The 13,711-nt window shown below is 32.0% G+C and overlaps 1 protein-coding gene across 1 annotated transcript in view; it reads left to right on the plus strand.

Moving 5' to 3' along the window:
* The window catches only part of LOC107368608 (neuronal acetylcholine receptor subunit alpha-7-like), a 31,684-nt gene extending 19,369 nt beyond the window's left edge, over nt 1–12,315 (plus strand). The window contains exons 2-9 of the mRNA XM_015936465.3: nt 4,930–5,069; nt 5,802–5,846; nt 5,927–6,036; nt 6,668–6,785; nt 6,904–7,042; nt 7,981–8,262; nt 10,462–10,574; nt 10,898–12,315. Of these exons, the coding sequence (XP_015791951.2) occupies nt 4,930–5,069; nt 5,802–5,846; nt 5,927–6,036; nt 6,668–6,785; nt 6,904–7,042; nt 7,981–8,262; nt 10,462–10,574; nt 10,898–11,980 (2,030 nt within the window). The 3' untranslated portion in view covers nt 11,981–12,315. The remainder of the gene's footprint in view (nt 1–4,929; nt 5,070–5,801; nt 5,847–5,926; nt 6,037–6,667; nt 6,786–6,903; nt 7,043–7,980; nt 8,263–10,461; nt 10,575–10,897) is intronic.
* The last annotated feature ends 1,396 nt before the right edge of the window (nt 12,316–13,711 follow it).

Here is a 13,711-nt window from a genome sequence, read left to right on the forward strand (position 1 = left end):
GTATATATAAGTATAAAAATTAGCTTCTTGTCAACAGTTTATCGATCAAAAAACTTACTTGTTGCAATTCAGAAATTATTCTTTTTCTGATAGAAGGAATATTCTTTTGACTAAAATTGAATTTTTTGTTGCTAGCTAATCTCATGTGCGTTGCGACGTAAAAATGACTCACCGACAAGTAATGGAAAATGGTGCGATTCTAGACGTGGAATAATTGAAATTGAAATTGAGCAATGATAAAATTATTAAGTTTAATGAAAATATTTTTGATGTTGTTTTTTATACTTATAAAAATGTTATTTGAGTCAATTTATTCTAATTTATAAGCAAATTTTACTTTGAATATGAAAACTTCGTGTTTATCAAACCCCATCCCATAGCAGTACGATGACGGTACTGTCCAAGTACTGTCAACAATTTTTACATTTGAAAGACCAGCAAAGTTGTAGAGAAGAATTTTTAAGATGCTTTCCAATGGTTTTCGCAAGTTGTTGTTACTAGACTCTTCACAGCAAGCTCACTCTCTGCTTTTTTCTGATCTAAAAAAGATATTTTACCTTTAATAGTTTTATCTTTCAGAGTTAGCTCTTTATTATAAATCGCCGATATCGGTAGGTGATCTGATCGCTCATATGTTGGCGTTGGTGGAGAAACTCTTTTCGACAATTCAAATTCCTCCGATACACAAACGTAATCAATTTTATGCTTACGTTCGGTATCCGTGAATTCTAGAGGCGTCAATCCACAATTTAATAGAATGCATTAATGACATAATTGCATTGTTTGCTTTGTCTTCTCTCCTCTCCTGTAGTACGCATTTTGGATGTTTAGATCTCCTGCCAAAATCATTGCGTCAACTGGTTCATAGATAGTACCTCGGGCATCAGGTCCACCGTCCTTCAATCTAGTCAAAGTAGCATATAAATATGCAAGAAATAAAGATACCTCACCAGATAATTTTTTAGTGCAATGACAATAAATAACCGCAACAGTGATATCTTTTCCATAGGGAACTAAAGATATTAGTAAATCGTTGCGACCAGCATCGAATTTTTTTATAAACCCATCACCCGCCTTTTTGTCAACACAATTGATAAGGCGGTTAATGTGATCAAAACGCCAATAGCTGCGATCAGAGCTGTTTCTTCTCCTGCTCCTTCTGAGAACAGGGTTGTTCGCTTCCATGTTGAAGCCACTGTCCAAAGCATTGCACGTTCCTTGAGGTGCTTCCAGAAAACAACAGACGCATGTTGCACTACCAATTTGCTAGCCCAATCAAAAACTTTATACATCTTTTCTTTATGTATTTTGGATTTATTCACTTACCAAACCCCATATCAGATACGGTACCTTGACAGTACTGTCAAGCTAGTATCAATTATTACAATCATCGACAATTTGATATGCAATGATAGTTTATTAAGGATAAACTGTATACATAACTTTACATTGCATACTAAAATGAAGTAACTAGCGTGTCGCATTAGGTTTGACTACCAGCCTTTCCCTGCAAATGAAACAGCCGTCTACGAAGTGTTTCTGAAATGTAGCCCAGTCATGGTATCCTCTTTGACAGCCATCACATACGAGCAGAAAATTGCGTTCCAAAATATGGCCAAAAAGTTTTTCAGCTTCCTTTACTTCATATACATTGTCACAGCAACAATTTTCAAAATCACATTTTTTCATGTTTGCGTTCCGAATACGCGTACGTATTTTGATCAGCCGATATATTGTAACAACTTTTTTTGTGTTTATTTCGAGAATCCGAAATCGCACAGATCTTTCTGGGTCATTACAAACTTTTTGTTTTGAATTACAATAATAGATTCAATAAAAATCGTCGTAACTGTAAGTAAAAGATGCATGGATATCATTTAATGATGTATTGATAAATAAAATGAGTATCTTACTTACAAGGGAAGTATCTCAGGTGTCTCAGCGATTTCCGGTCGAGACTATGTTCATTCGATAGAGCATAAAAAACTAGCGATAGGGTTTTTCGGCTTTAGAAAACTTTCGGGTCACGAGAAAATTGAGGTCAAAACCCGTTTTCTTGCAAAAAATGCAAAGTTTTCCCAAATTTTTTTCGAACTTTGATTCATTTTTCAGGGTTTTCAGCCCTGAATAACATGTTTACCAAACTTACTATGGAGTGTCTTGAACACTTGCCTAGTTCGATTTGGTATTGAGATATTGTAAATGATTATCTGATGAATATCAGTACTCTTAGTCCCACCCCAGAGAGGATTGACAAAAAAAAGAAACACGAATTAGCTGAAATATCCTGTATTGCAATATTGCAAGAGTGAAGAAAATTTGTCAATTTATTCTTTTCTTAAAATTAATTATTCAGTTTGTTTTCTTGAGCAAAGTTTAATCAAAAATTGTCTTCAGAAGTTTCAAGCTTCCTTGAACAGCCAAATTGTTCTCATTGTTTTACCGTTTATCATTTTGAAGGCAACCTAAGCATAAAATAATTGATTCATTGTAATGTCACAAATCAGTTGTCTCATCATTAGTTTAATGTATGCTTGGCAAGTTTCATTTATCCTTGTACTCACAGTAAATAAAGTGTTGACAATTTGATGAGAAAAAAACAAAACTTAATCTGGATATTAATATGAATTTGAAAATGCCAAGAAATTGAGCAAATTGATAATCATGAAACTACCCAAACAATTGAACCTTTTCAAGTGAAAAAATAAACAAGAAAAATGTTCTGAAAAATTCAAATTTCCTCCGAAACAATCGTTTCTCAAGTTTTGCCTTCGAGTTTCTAATGGATAAACAGTAACATGGTTTAATTAAAAAAACTAACTCAATCTACTGAATCGATGAAACGTTAACAATGAACATGCAGAGTGAAGGAAGGAGCAAAGATTATCATTTGATTGAATTAATTAAACTTGCAATTATTGGCTTCAACTTTTGCCAAGTTTATTGTGAGTTTTCGGCGAGTTTAATTTGATATCATTTTAATTGATACAAAGTTTTACAATTTGCGATTTAATGAAAAACAAGAAACTGGTGCAACATTGATTAACTTTTCCTGAAGCTTCGCTTTCTGTTGATTCATTTTTCGTTGCCTTTTTTATTAATAAAAGTTGACAGTCTCATTAGATTCATTAGAGTATTAAGTTTACTCAAAATGCTTGACATAATTGGGAGCATGAAAAGTCTAACAAAAGGCAAACTTTTATATTCATAATGTGTTGATATGATAATGATAATAGTAATATTTTGATGGTGATAATGATGATTATGGTAATAATAATAATTAGATAACCATAGTAGAGCTAATGTGTTGATAAATGATCAAAATTTTAGGCGATAATTAAAGTTAACCTGAACAAGTTGAATAAACTTTTGCTTCTTCTTTAGTCTCTTCTTTACCATTTTTGTTTCATCACTTTCACAGCTATTTCCAATTAATATATTCACTTAACAGTGACAACACTTTTAGATGAATAGTTAATCAATAGGAAAGGCGCTATTCTTGTTTAGTCTACTTGTGTCAATCAAAGTAAAATGCATTATTAATTGATGGACAATTGAGATTGCGATCAGCAAACATCTATTATCTTATGGAACTCTTACTCTTTTCTTTGTTTTCATTTAATTTTTGTTCAAATTTTCTGATGAATTATCTTGTCTAACTGAAATTAAGGAGCCATTAACAGTTTTCATGAAAGCTTATCTTGTTCCGGTGTTCAGATGTTCAGATAATTTTCCGAATTCAATCAAACTCGAAGATATTGAAAATTTAGCTCGAAGATTTTGGTATGGATAGCAATAGGGAAAAGAGTTTATTGCAAGCCTATCATGCAGCTAAATGAATGAGTCGTCACAAATGAGTCTAAAATATTTTATCAAAAATAAATATAAATGCCGATAGTCTGGTGATCTGTACTTTGATACATTGGTAAAGATATAAACCTCAAACATGAAAATTTTCAATGGCTCAATGAAGTTAACAAGCATTTAATTTTGTCTCATTTTCATCATCAATACGTTGTATCACTATAAATAGACAACAGGGAGGAAAGTTAAGATCATTAATCATGTCCAACCAATAACTAATCTTTGAACACATCGTTAACGTTCAGCCAATTTATCGATCAGAACAACTCGACTCACCTGCGATACTTACCTCAAGAAGACTGAAATGTGTGATTTTGGTTGCATTTTTTAGAAACTCTTTTTGCTCCTTTGTTTATATTTTAGAGCAAAAATGATGAGTTGACATTTGAAATGGTTTGGACAAGAGTTGGTCGAAAAGCTTTTTGAGTTATGAAGTAAAGATTTGAGACATTTCCTGAAATGTTGACTTGTTGAACATTTCCAACCTTGCAAGGCGTCCAAACTATTTCTTTTGATTCGGATAAACTCATGACAATCAATTATATCAGTTGAATGAAAGCAAGCTTTACACAGTGGTTGTTATTGACAGATTTAATTGTCAAATTATCATCAAAGGTAAAGTTGACACTTAAACTTGACAAATGAGATTATCAAAGTCTTTTGATAATTGGGTAAATCAACTAGGATAACCAAGTTTATCTCTGGTTTGGTTATTTTCATGGGTATTCAGTAAGATTAATATGGAAAAGGAAAACAATTTTCATGTAAACAGTTGGCCGTATAATAACAAACCATTTACACAACAATGGCAAACCTTTTCTGGTTTGAAAAAAACACCAAGAAAATAAAAATAATTGTTGATTTATCGCAATCAAAGAGTTTGAATGTTGATTCAAGCATATCAAAGTAAATGTTAAAGGTTCATTTCACGCTCTTCAATAATCCTGATGAATGCAAGAAGAAGAAGAAGAAGAAGAAGGAAAAACAGAATCGAGTTTCAACGTTTCATTCGGTCACAAAATTCTGAAAATAACCAAAAATCTTTTTCTTCTAATCCATTTACAGAGTGCCATGGTGGTCCACATGAAAGACGTTTACTATCCAATTTACTGTATGAATATAATCCACTTGAAAGACCAGTTATCAATGAATCCGAGCCAATTCTTGTGAGCTTTCATTTAACATTACAACAAATAATTGATTTGGTAAGTTGACGGTGAAATTGGTAAAAAAATGTTCAAAACAATTGAGTTGAAATAAGTTTGGAATAAAAGGTTCAGAATTTTGTCGATCATGAGAATGCATTTTGAATTGGAAATTGGCATTTTCTGTAAACATTGAAACAGTGATAATGGTTAATGATAAAAGTATATTCATTTGTGATTCTTATGCGATTTAAATAAACAGTAATGTAAGTAATCATAATGATGAATCAACATGATAAAGATTTTATCATCATGAGTATTCTTGTTGTCATTATCATCATCTATTGAATAAGTCTTTCCATTAAATATCAATCTGGGAATGAGAAAAGAAATGTTTTTCCAAGGAAGAAGAAAGAAGAAGAAGGATGAAGATGAAGATGAGGAACAGAGTTTCAATTGACTGGTAAAGCTTGTTTGTTGATATCAAGTTGTTACTCAGGAGAAGAGATGAACAAACTCGATTCCAATGGATTAATTTGATTGAGTGGTTACAGGGTTAAGGTTTGTAAATGTTATAAGTAAAAACTTGTGATATCATCCCACACAAGCTGAATAATGAAGATGATCATTTTTGATGTTGGACCAGAAAAAAATGTTCAACAGCTATTGACAAGAAACTTCATCTTTTCTCCTCTTCACCTTTGACTCTTGGCATTATCATGATATTAATGAGTGTAAGTATTGATAAAATTTATCGACTAATTTATTCTTCTTTTTCTGGTCAACATGCAGGATGAAAAGAATCAAATTTTACAGTCTAGCATTTGGCTGAACATGGTGAGTTGCTAAAGATTTTCAATTTTTGAAATTTTTTCGAAATTCGATTTTTTACATTTTCTTTTTTGAATTTTTCCAAGGAATGGATTGACACTAATTTACGCTGGAATACAAGTGAATATCCTGGAGTTAAAAATATCCGAATATCGGCCAGTAAAGTTTGGACACCTGATGTGCTTTTATACAATAGGTAAGGGTCAAGATGGAAATGCTTTTAGTTGATGAAGAAATTTAAGAATCGAAAGAATCATGTAAATGTTGATGTTTGAATGTTTATCTACATTTATTGTAAGTTGATCTTTGAATATCAAATTTCGAAAAGGGAATTCGAGGAAATGGTGAATGAGTAAAGTTGGATTACACGAGTTGAATGGAATTTTTGTCTTCACCTTTTCTCTTTAATTAATTTTTTCGCCTCTTTTTAACTCTTATAAAGCTGTCGAACAAGTGTGCAAAGTATTTGCTCATTAAGAGATAAGCCTTTATTCAAGACGAATCTCTGAAGGAAAGCTTCATCCTTCATGAGAGATTTCATTCAATCTATTAAAACTTGTAGATCTTAGTCTAATGAGCAACCTTCAACCTACAAGTCAATTCACCAAATATATTCATCAAGTAATTTCTTAATCAGTTTGTCTGAATATAGACTGAATTCAGGTTAAATGAAACTCAAAACTCTGGACAATTTAGATTTGCAAATTGAGGGAATTATTTTTCGAAATTCCATTTGGAACTTTTGAATACATTTATATTTCACCAAAAAAAGTATTTAAATGTTCGTTTTCATCGAAATATTTTTTGTTCAATTTTTCTTCTTCAAGTGCCGATGATAAAATTGATTCATCATTGCATACAAATGTGGTCGTTGAGAGCAATGGAAGCTGTTTGTGGGTTCCTCCAGGCATCTTCAAAAGTACATGCAAAGTAGATATAACATGGGTGAGTTTCATCGATAATCAAATATTCAGTTTCAAAACTGTTCGCCAAGCAATTTAAATATGCTGTTGAAGTTCATAAGCATTTCAATGGAAATTCAATTCTTTTTACTTTTTTTCAGTTTCCTTTTGATGATCAAAAATGTTTATTAAAATTTGGTTCCTGGACATATGATGGACTTGCCTTGGACTTGAGATTGTCTAATGAAGAAGGTGGTGAAATATCAACTTATATACCTTCTGGTGAATGGATATTGATAGGTAAAGAAGAGTTCAGTGATCATGGAAAATGAGATTTGCATTCAATTTTACTTTTTGCTCTATTTATGTTTTCTGCTTGAATTAGCATTTCAAGTTTACTTTTGTTTTCAATGTTGAGACTTGGAATTGCAAATGATGCAAAAAATGGGGAGAAAAAAATTGGTCATTCGTTTTACATTCAATAAAACAATATTAATGATCTGTAAAACTGTCCATTTCAATGAAATTCACTTTTTCGTTTTTTCCATTTCGATTTTGAATATCGAAAGAAAATGACTTTTTTGACTTTTGGGCATGAAAAATGAAAAATTTGTCACTTTTAGTGCTTAAGATGAATGTAAATATGCTTAGTTTCAATCATTTAAACATTTAAAACATTTCCATGAATCTGGAACTTTTTAATTCTCAATTTGGAAATATTTTATTCCATGCAAACGATTCCAATAAACATGAAACATTGAATGTTCAAGTACTTTAATCGAACTGAAGATGTCAAAACTTTCGAGTAAAAAAATGACAACATTAGAATAGAAACAAAAATTCATTGCAAAAGCACTTTTGAAAACTCTTTTGATAATCTGAACAATCTTAATTAAAAATTTGAATAACCTCTTGAACTGATTAAAGCTCGAAGTTTGAATAAAAAGGAAACGAAATTTGGATTGAAAGTAAACTTTAAAATTCGATGTCGGTTCATGATGGTTAAACAATAAAACTCATCAACATTTAAAAAGATGAAGAAAACATAATTTCCTTTTTCGTTGTTCTTCCAATAAAGAACTGGATTCAGGGAATATGAATAATTAAACGTAAAACTGAAGCAAATCTCATTTACTTTGCATCATTTGATCCTTTTTGGCAAAATATTGATCATGCAAGTTGATGGATTCCTAATCAACTGAAAATTCTTAAACTTTTTTTCCTTTTCGCACATTTAGGTGTTCCAGCACGAAGAAGAGTCCTTCAATATGCTTGTTGCCCTGAAACTTATGTCGATATAACATTTACCATTCACATTCGTCGACGAACTTTGTATTATACTTTTAACCTAATCGTTCCTTGTGTTCTTATATCCTCAATGACTCTTCTCGGGTTCGCCCTTCCACCCGATTCAGGGGAAAAGTTGACTCTTGGTGTAACCATTTTACTCTCAATGACCGTGTTCATGCTTCAGCTAAGTGAAACACTGCCACCAACTTCAGAATCAATCTCAATCATAGGTAAGTAAAGTCGATTCAAACACACATTCGACTTGTCAAGTTGCTTTCAGTCAACATTAACTTTTCACTTTGAATGCTGAGGAAGGAAGCAGATGCTTTAAATGAATAAACGGTTTGTCAATGAGATTCACAATTTGTCCCTTGAAGGCGACTTCTTGACAACTGCATTTTTACAGGGAAAACACGAACTGAGCAAAATGCGTTTTCAATGATCAAGTATTGTTTACAAAGGCTGCTAAATTGGCATTCATTTTTGGCATTAACTTTGCTCAAAAGCTTTCAAAACTAATTACCATTGTTACTTGTAAAAGTTGGGAACAAAAGATTGAAGGATTGAGATGACAATAATACAGCAATACTGTAGTATTCCTTGAGGCTGTTTCATGATAAAAGTATTATTACAACAAAAATTATTACCATTATTTGTTGTTAAAGGTTATGGATATGCTGGTTTGGGATGAAGCCATGTTTACCAATTGTGAGAATAAGATAACACAGAATAAGACATTTTTCAGTTTATTATCTAAAAGTGAGCTTCTATTGAATTTGCATGAGGCTCTTTTGCTGGGAAACAAAAATAATTGTCAACACTTTTCAGCTAGGAATAGATGCTCAACTCAAAGTTGTGAAATTGGTGTAAAATTAGATTTGAAATTGTCAGGAAAATGACATTTTGTTTGGATTGAGAGAAAAGTTCTTCTCACTGCAAATCCCTGAACTTTATCTAACCTTTAAGCGATAAAAACGGTAAGTTTTTTGAGAAACTGTACAATAAACAGCATTCTCTTGACATTTCCCTAAATATGAAGTTTTTAAATGCAAATTCGATGAAAACTTTCATTTCTATCGACTAATTACATGAAGGCAATTATTATGAATAACTAATAATAATTATCAGTTGCATCAGAATGGTGTACGGAACGGAACTTTGAAAATTGAAAGTAAATTTGGAAGCAAATGCAATTGAGTTTTGGAAATAAATTGAGCCGAAAGGCATGCAATGGAATTGAAGTGTAAAGCAAAATTATGTAAAATGAGGAAAGCTAAACAATTTACATCTTCACACTTCGGTTAGTGGCCAGTGGCTCAATAGTGAATTCACACCTTGTAACAATAGAATGCAATTTTATTGGTGAATAGAGTTCAAACAAAATACCAAATTTTGCTCTGTAATAGCATTCACTATTCAATATGCAGACCAATAAAGTCGTGAAATGCGTGTAAATATTATGAATAAATACCATGTAATTCAATTGCTCATTTCAAATCGATTAAAGCTAAGTCCGACCGAAAGATTAAAACAAAGCAATTAAAAATTTCACTATTTAAGATGTCAATGTCTTGAGATTCATTTAATAAATAAAACCAATTTTCTGGTCAAATGTACAACTCTTGACTCTGGAAGTGTTTCACCCGGAAAAGTAAAGCTTTTGGATAAATTTGCTTTTCAGTTTTAAAAATTGTTTGAAATATCGAAACGGAAATCAGAAGAGACCAGATTTTGTTATTGAAATTATTAAAACAAACGATAAAGTGTTCGTATTAACTATCGATTACAGTTTGATTTTTTCTCCATTCATGGATATCGAAACAAAATGCGACTGAAGCATCAATAAGTGTCAAACTTGCAAGACTTAACATTATTTCAATCGCATGAATACCTCGTTATCTGTGAGTAAAGCACTTCTACATTTCTCTAAAGAACTAAATTAACCTTTACTCTTGTAACTCAAAATTGACATCATCTTATCTTGATGTTGACGACAAGTTTTCAAGTATTTAAATTCAATTTTCATTTCTTACTTTTCAAAATATTATTGAATATCGTTTCATCCCAGAAATACAAAAAGTGAATATTTATTTCAAGCAAAAAAAGAGTGAATAAAAATTTTACACTTATCATAACAGAAAAAGTTAAAACCAAAAAAGGCTTTGAATAATTTGAGCAGATTTTCATATTGTTCATTTGCTATTGAACTTTTTAGCAGCATTTCCAGGTTTCCAAACTAATGCAACCCTTTGATGAAAGCAAGCTGCAATTTGACAAAAAAAGGCAAATCTCTTGACATTTCAATTTGTTGGTTCAACAAAATTCCAAGTCAAATGTGTTTTTCCCATTCCTCGACCTTTTCTTGATGAAATAATAACCAAAATATCTCTTTTTACGTTTATTAACAATTTTTACTCTCATCATTACAGGAACTTATTTTGCTTGTATCATGATTATGGTTGCATTTTCCGTTGTAATGACTGTTGTTGTCCTCAATTTTCATCATAGAGCAACATCAGAATATCAAGAGATGCCTCCCTTGGTAAGTATTATAAGAGATATGACAATATCAAATGGTTCCATATTAATTACAATTCCCAACAGTGAACCATGTATGAGCAAATAGAAAGTTAAGAAGTAAAAATTAATACAATTAATGTGATAGGAAATGTTAGAAAAGTTTTATCGGCCAGAAAAACTGTTGACGCTTAATTTTATCACTTTTGCCTTTTTCCAACAATAATTGTTGTTATTGCCTGAAATTATTATTATTGTCATGTTTTGCAACCGGTTTGTTGATTGAAAGGTTGACACTGACGAGCAAATTGCTAATCAATCTTTTGTTTTGTCTTTCCTTTTCGCCAGGTTCGTCGGGTTATTTTGGTCTGGCTTCCATGGATTTTAAGGATGGAAAAGCCTGGCATTCCTAAGCCACCTCCATCAACCAGTAAAACCAAAAGTGGGACAAACGTTAATGTTGAACTTTCCACTTCGTGTCCAACCAATAATCTGAGTATGCCATTGAACAAAGGTCAACAATCAAGCCATTCCAATGCTCACACATGCAGACCTGGTGACCTTAGTTATACAATAAGCTCAAATTTAAAAGGTTACTGTGATCCAATTGGTCGTCTTAATAACTTCCAGCATAATCATCATAATCATCATCATCACCTGCTGCATCACCATGCATCCAATCACACGACTCCTAATAAGCAACATTGGAATACCATTCAGTCAGCGGCAAGCGAAGGGGCCCTTCACTTGGGTTGTCATGAAGGTCTCTCAACAGGTCTTGACGATCACTTGACTAACTTGATAGGCAATCGTACCTCACTTTGCTTGTGCTGCACAGCTCATCAGCAACTTGCATCAACCAACATGGCCAATGTGCCAATGCCAACCAATAATCCTACCAATGTTAATAATATTGTTAATAATAATAATAGTAATAATGTTAATAGTAATAATTTAAGTTTAAAAAGTAATCAACTCAAGTATGGGACGACACTGTTTGACCCAAGTGGAGCTGCCAGTTGTCCCGGTTATAATGGTTTACCTTGTGATCAACTTAATCTAGAGCCAGGTTCACTTGAAGCCGAGGACTTGAATGATGGAGCCAGAGGTGGGACTAGCCTAGGTTTGGGTCTTGGTGATACTGAAGGGACCACATCGTTGCTCAATGAGTCCCCCGGCCATCATCAAGTTGACTATTCACAAAGTCAACCTTGTTGTTCATTCATTTGCAAGGGTCGCGAGATCAATGCCATTCTCAGAGAGATACGATTCATTACCAATCGAATGAGAAAAGAAGATGAAATTGAAGAAATTATCGGTGAATGGAAATTCGCAGCCATGGTCATGGACAGATTATGCTTAATAGTCTTCTCATCCTTCACGGCAATATCAACAGCAGCCTGTCTGATTCCACCAGCAAATCTTCATTAACCAAACTAATAGTAACTAAAACCCAATCAGCCAAAGTTCAACAAAAGCACACAAAGTTTCTCAAAAAATCTCAAAACAATAATCACCAAAACTAACTTTACCTGAAATTACTCAATGAAACTTGCCAAAAGTCCACAAGTCAATGAAAACCCAATTTAATACCAAAAAGAATCCAAAATTTACCCAATAATGCAATGAAATAAAGACAACATTCAATGAACATAAAACGATTAAAATTTTTAGTAACCAAGAATTCAAATAAAAACTATAAAAATTTCAACAAAATCAATAAACGAATAAATTGAAATTGAATTAAAAATTATTGTAAATGAAAACAATTGCTACTAAAACTGCCACTTTAACTGCATTGAAATGCTATTAAACTCAATTGAATAGTAACTTTATTGAATTATCAAAAATTAAACTCTCATTTGGTCATAAAGCAACATTGGAACTTCTGAATTATCTCATGTTTATCATCCATTAATAACATCAATAATGTTCTTTCCCTTTTAAATCGAAATTTTTATTCTTTCTAATCGCAAATGTAAGTTTAATATGAACAGATGATTTTGATTCATTTAATAACCATTAACATTTGTAGAGATAATAGTTGTTCAAAAATGAAAATGATTCAATAAATTGTTCATTGAATATCGGCAAAGCAAGAGAAAGTAAAAAAACGATAATCTTCTTACACTGGTTAACCTCATGCTATTCAGTAGAAAATGATAAACTTGTTATCCTATTACACTATCATGTTGACTCAATTTGATGGAACAACAGCAATCGAGTGTATCATGAAAAATGGTTTTCCATTGAAATCTGTCTTGGCGATTGAACAAAAAAATGAAGGAAAATGAAAAATCCAAATTATTGATCAACTTTTCATTTTTCCAAACATCTGGCTTTTCCTTTCCTAATGGTTTGTCAAAATGTTGTCAGATGAAAGTTCAGTTAATTACAAGTCAGATAACAAGTGAATCCGAGTAAAGAAGTTTGAAATTCTGTGACAATTAAGTAATTCGGTTGGCTTGTCAAGGTTCACCTTTTGTTTGAATTTTGACTTTTGAAACGGCAACAACTGAAATCGATTGAAAGTTTCATTATTTAACAAGTTTTTGTTTGGATAAAAGATTGGGAAGAAGGAAGGAAAAACGGAGAGAAAAGTTGAACTCAAATGATCCATAAAAATTGATCTTATCTGACCATTATATATCAACAGCAAAAGTATCATGAATAGTATCATGAACAATATGAAACAATATCAAGGAATTACCTTATCTGTGGACTATTTAATATATAATGCATTGGCAATTGGAAGGTAAATAAAACTCATAAATGGTTGACTATTAAATGAGAAGTGAAAATGTGTTGTTTTCACGTTCAACTTTTGCCAGGGAAAAAGGATAAAGAAAAGGTAAAGAAGAAAGGTAAAGAAAAGATGAGAAACATTTCTTTATCTTTACCTTCTTCTTGGAATCAATAAGAAACTCGAAAGCAAATAGAGGAATATTTTACTTCTTCTTGGTTGATCACAGGCAAGATTAAGGTTATGCTTGGTCAGAGTCGCGATTTGAACATTTAAGCAATCGAAACAATTGGATGATTGATGAATCGCAAAGGGAAACAATGGATGGATGTTATTAATCAACAATTAATACACACCAAAAGGTGAGCTTCATGATTCCAAAATGGATCTTCGATAAAAGATAAAAATAAATCGTTTAT

Source organism: Tetranychus urticae, chromosome 1, assembly GCF_039701765.1.
Source record: "Tetranychus urticae isolate SD_2017Ah chromosome 1, NJAU_TeUrti_SD_1.0, whole genome shotgun sequence".
NCBI classification, from domain to species: domain Eukaryota; kingdom Metazoa; phylum Arthropoda; class Arachnida; order Trombidiformes; family Tetranychidae; genus Tetranychus; species Tetranychus urticae.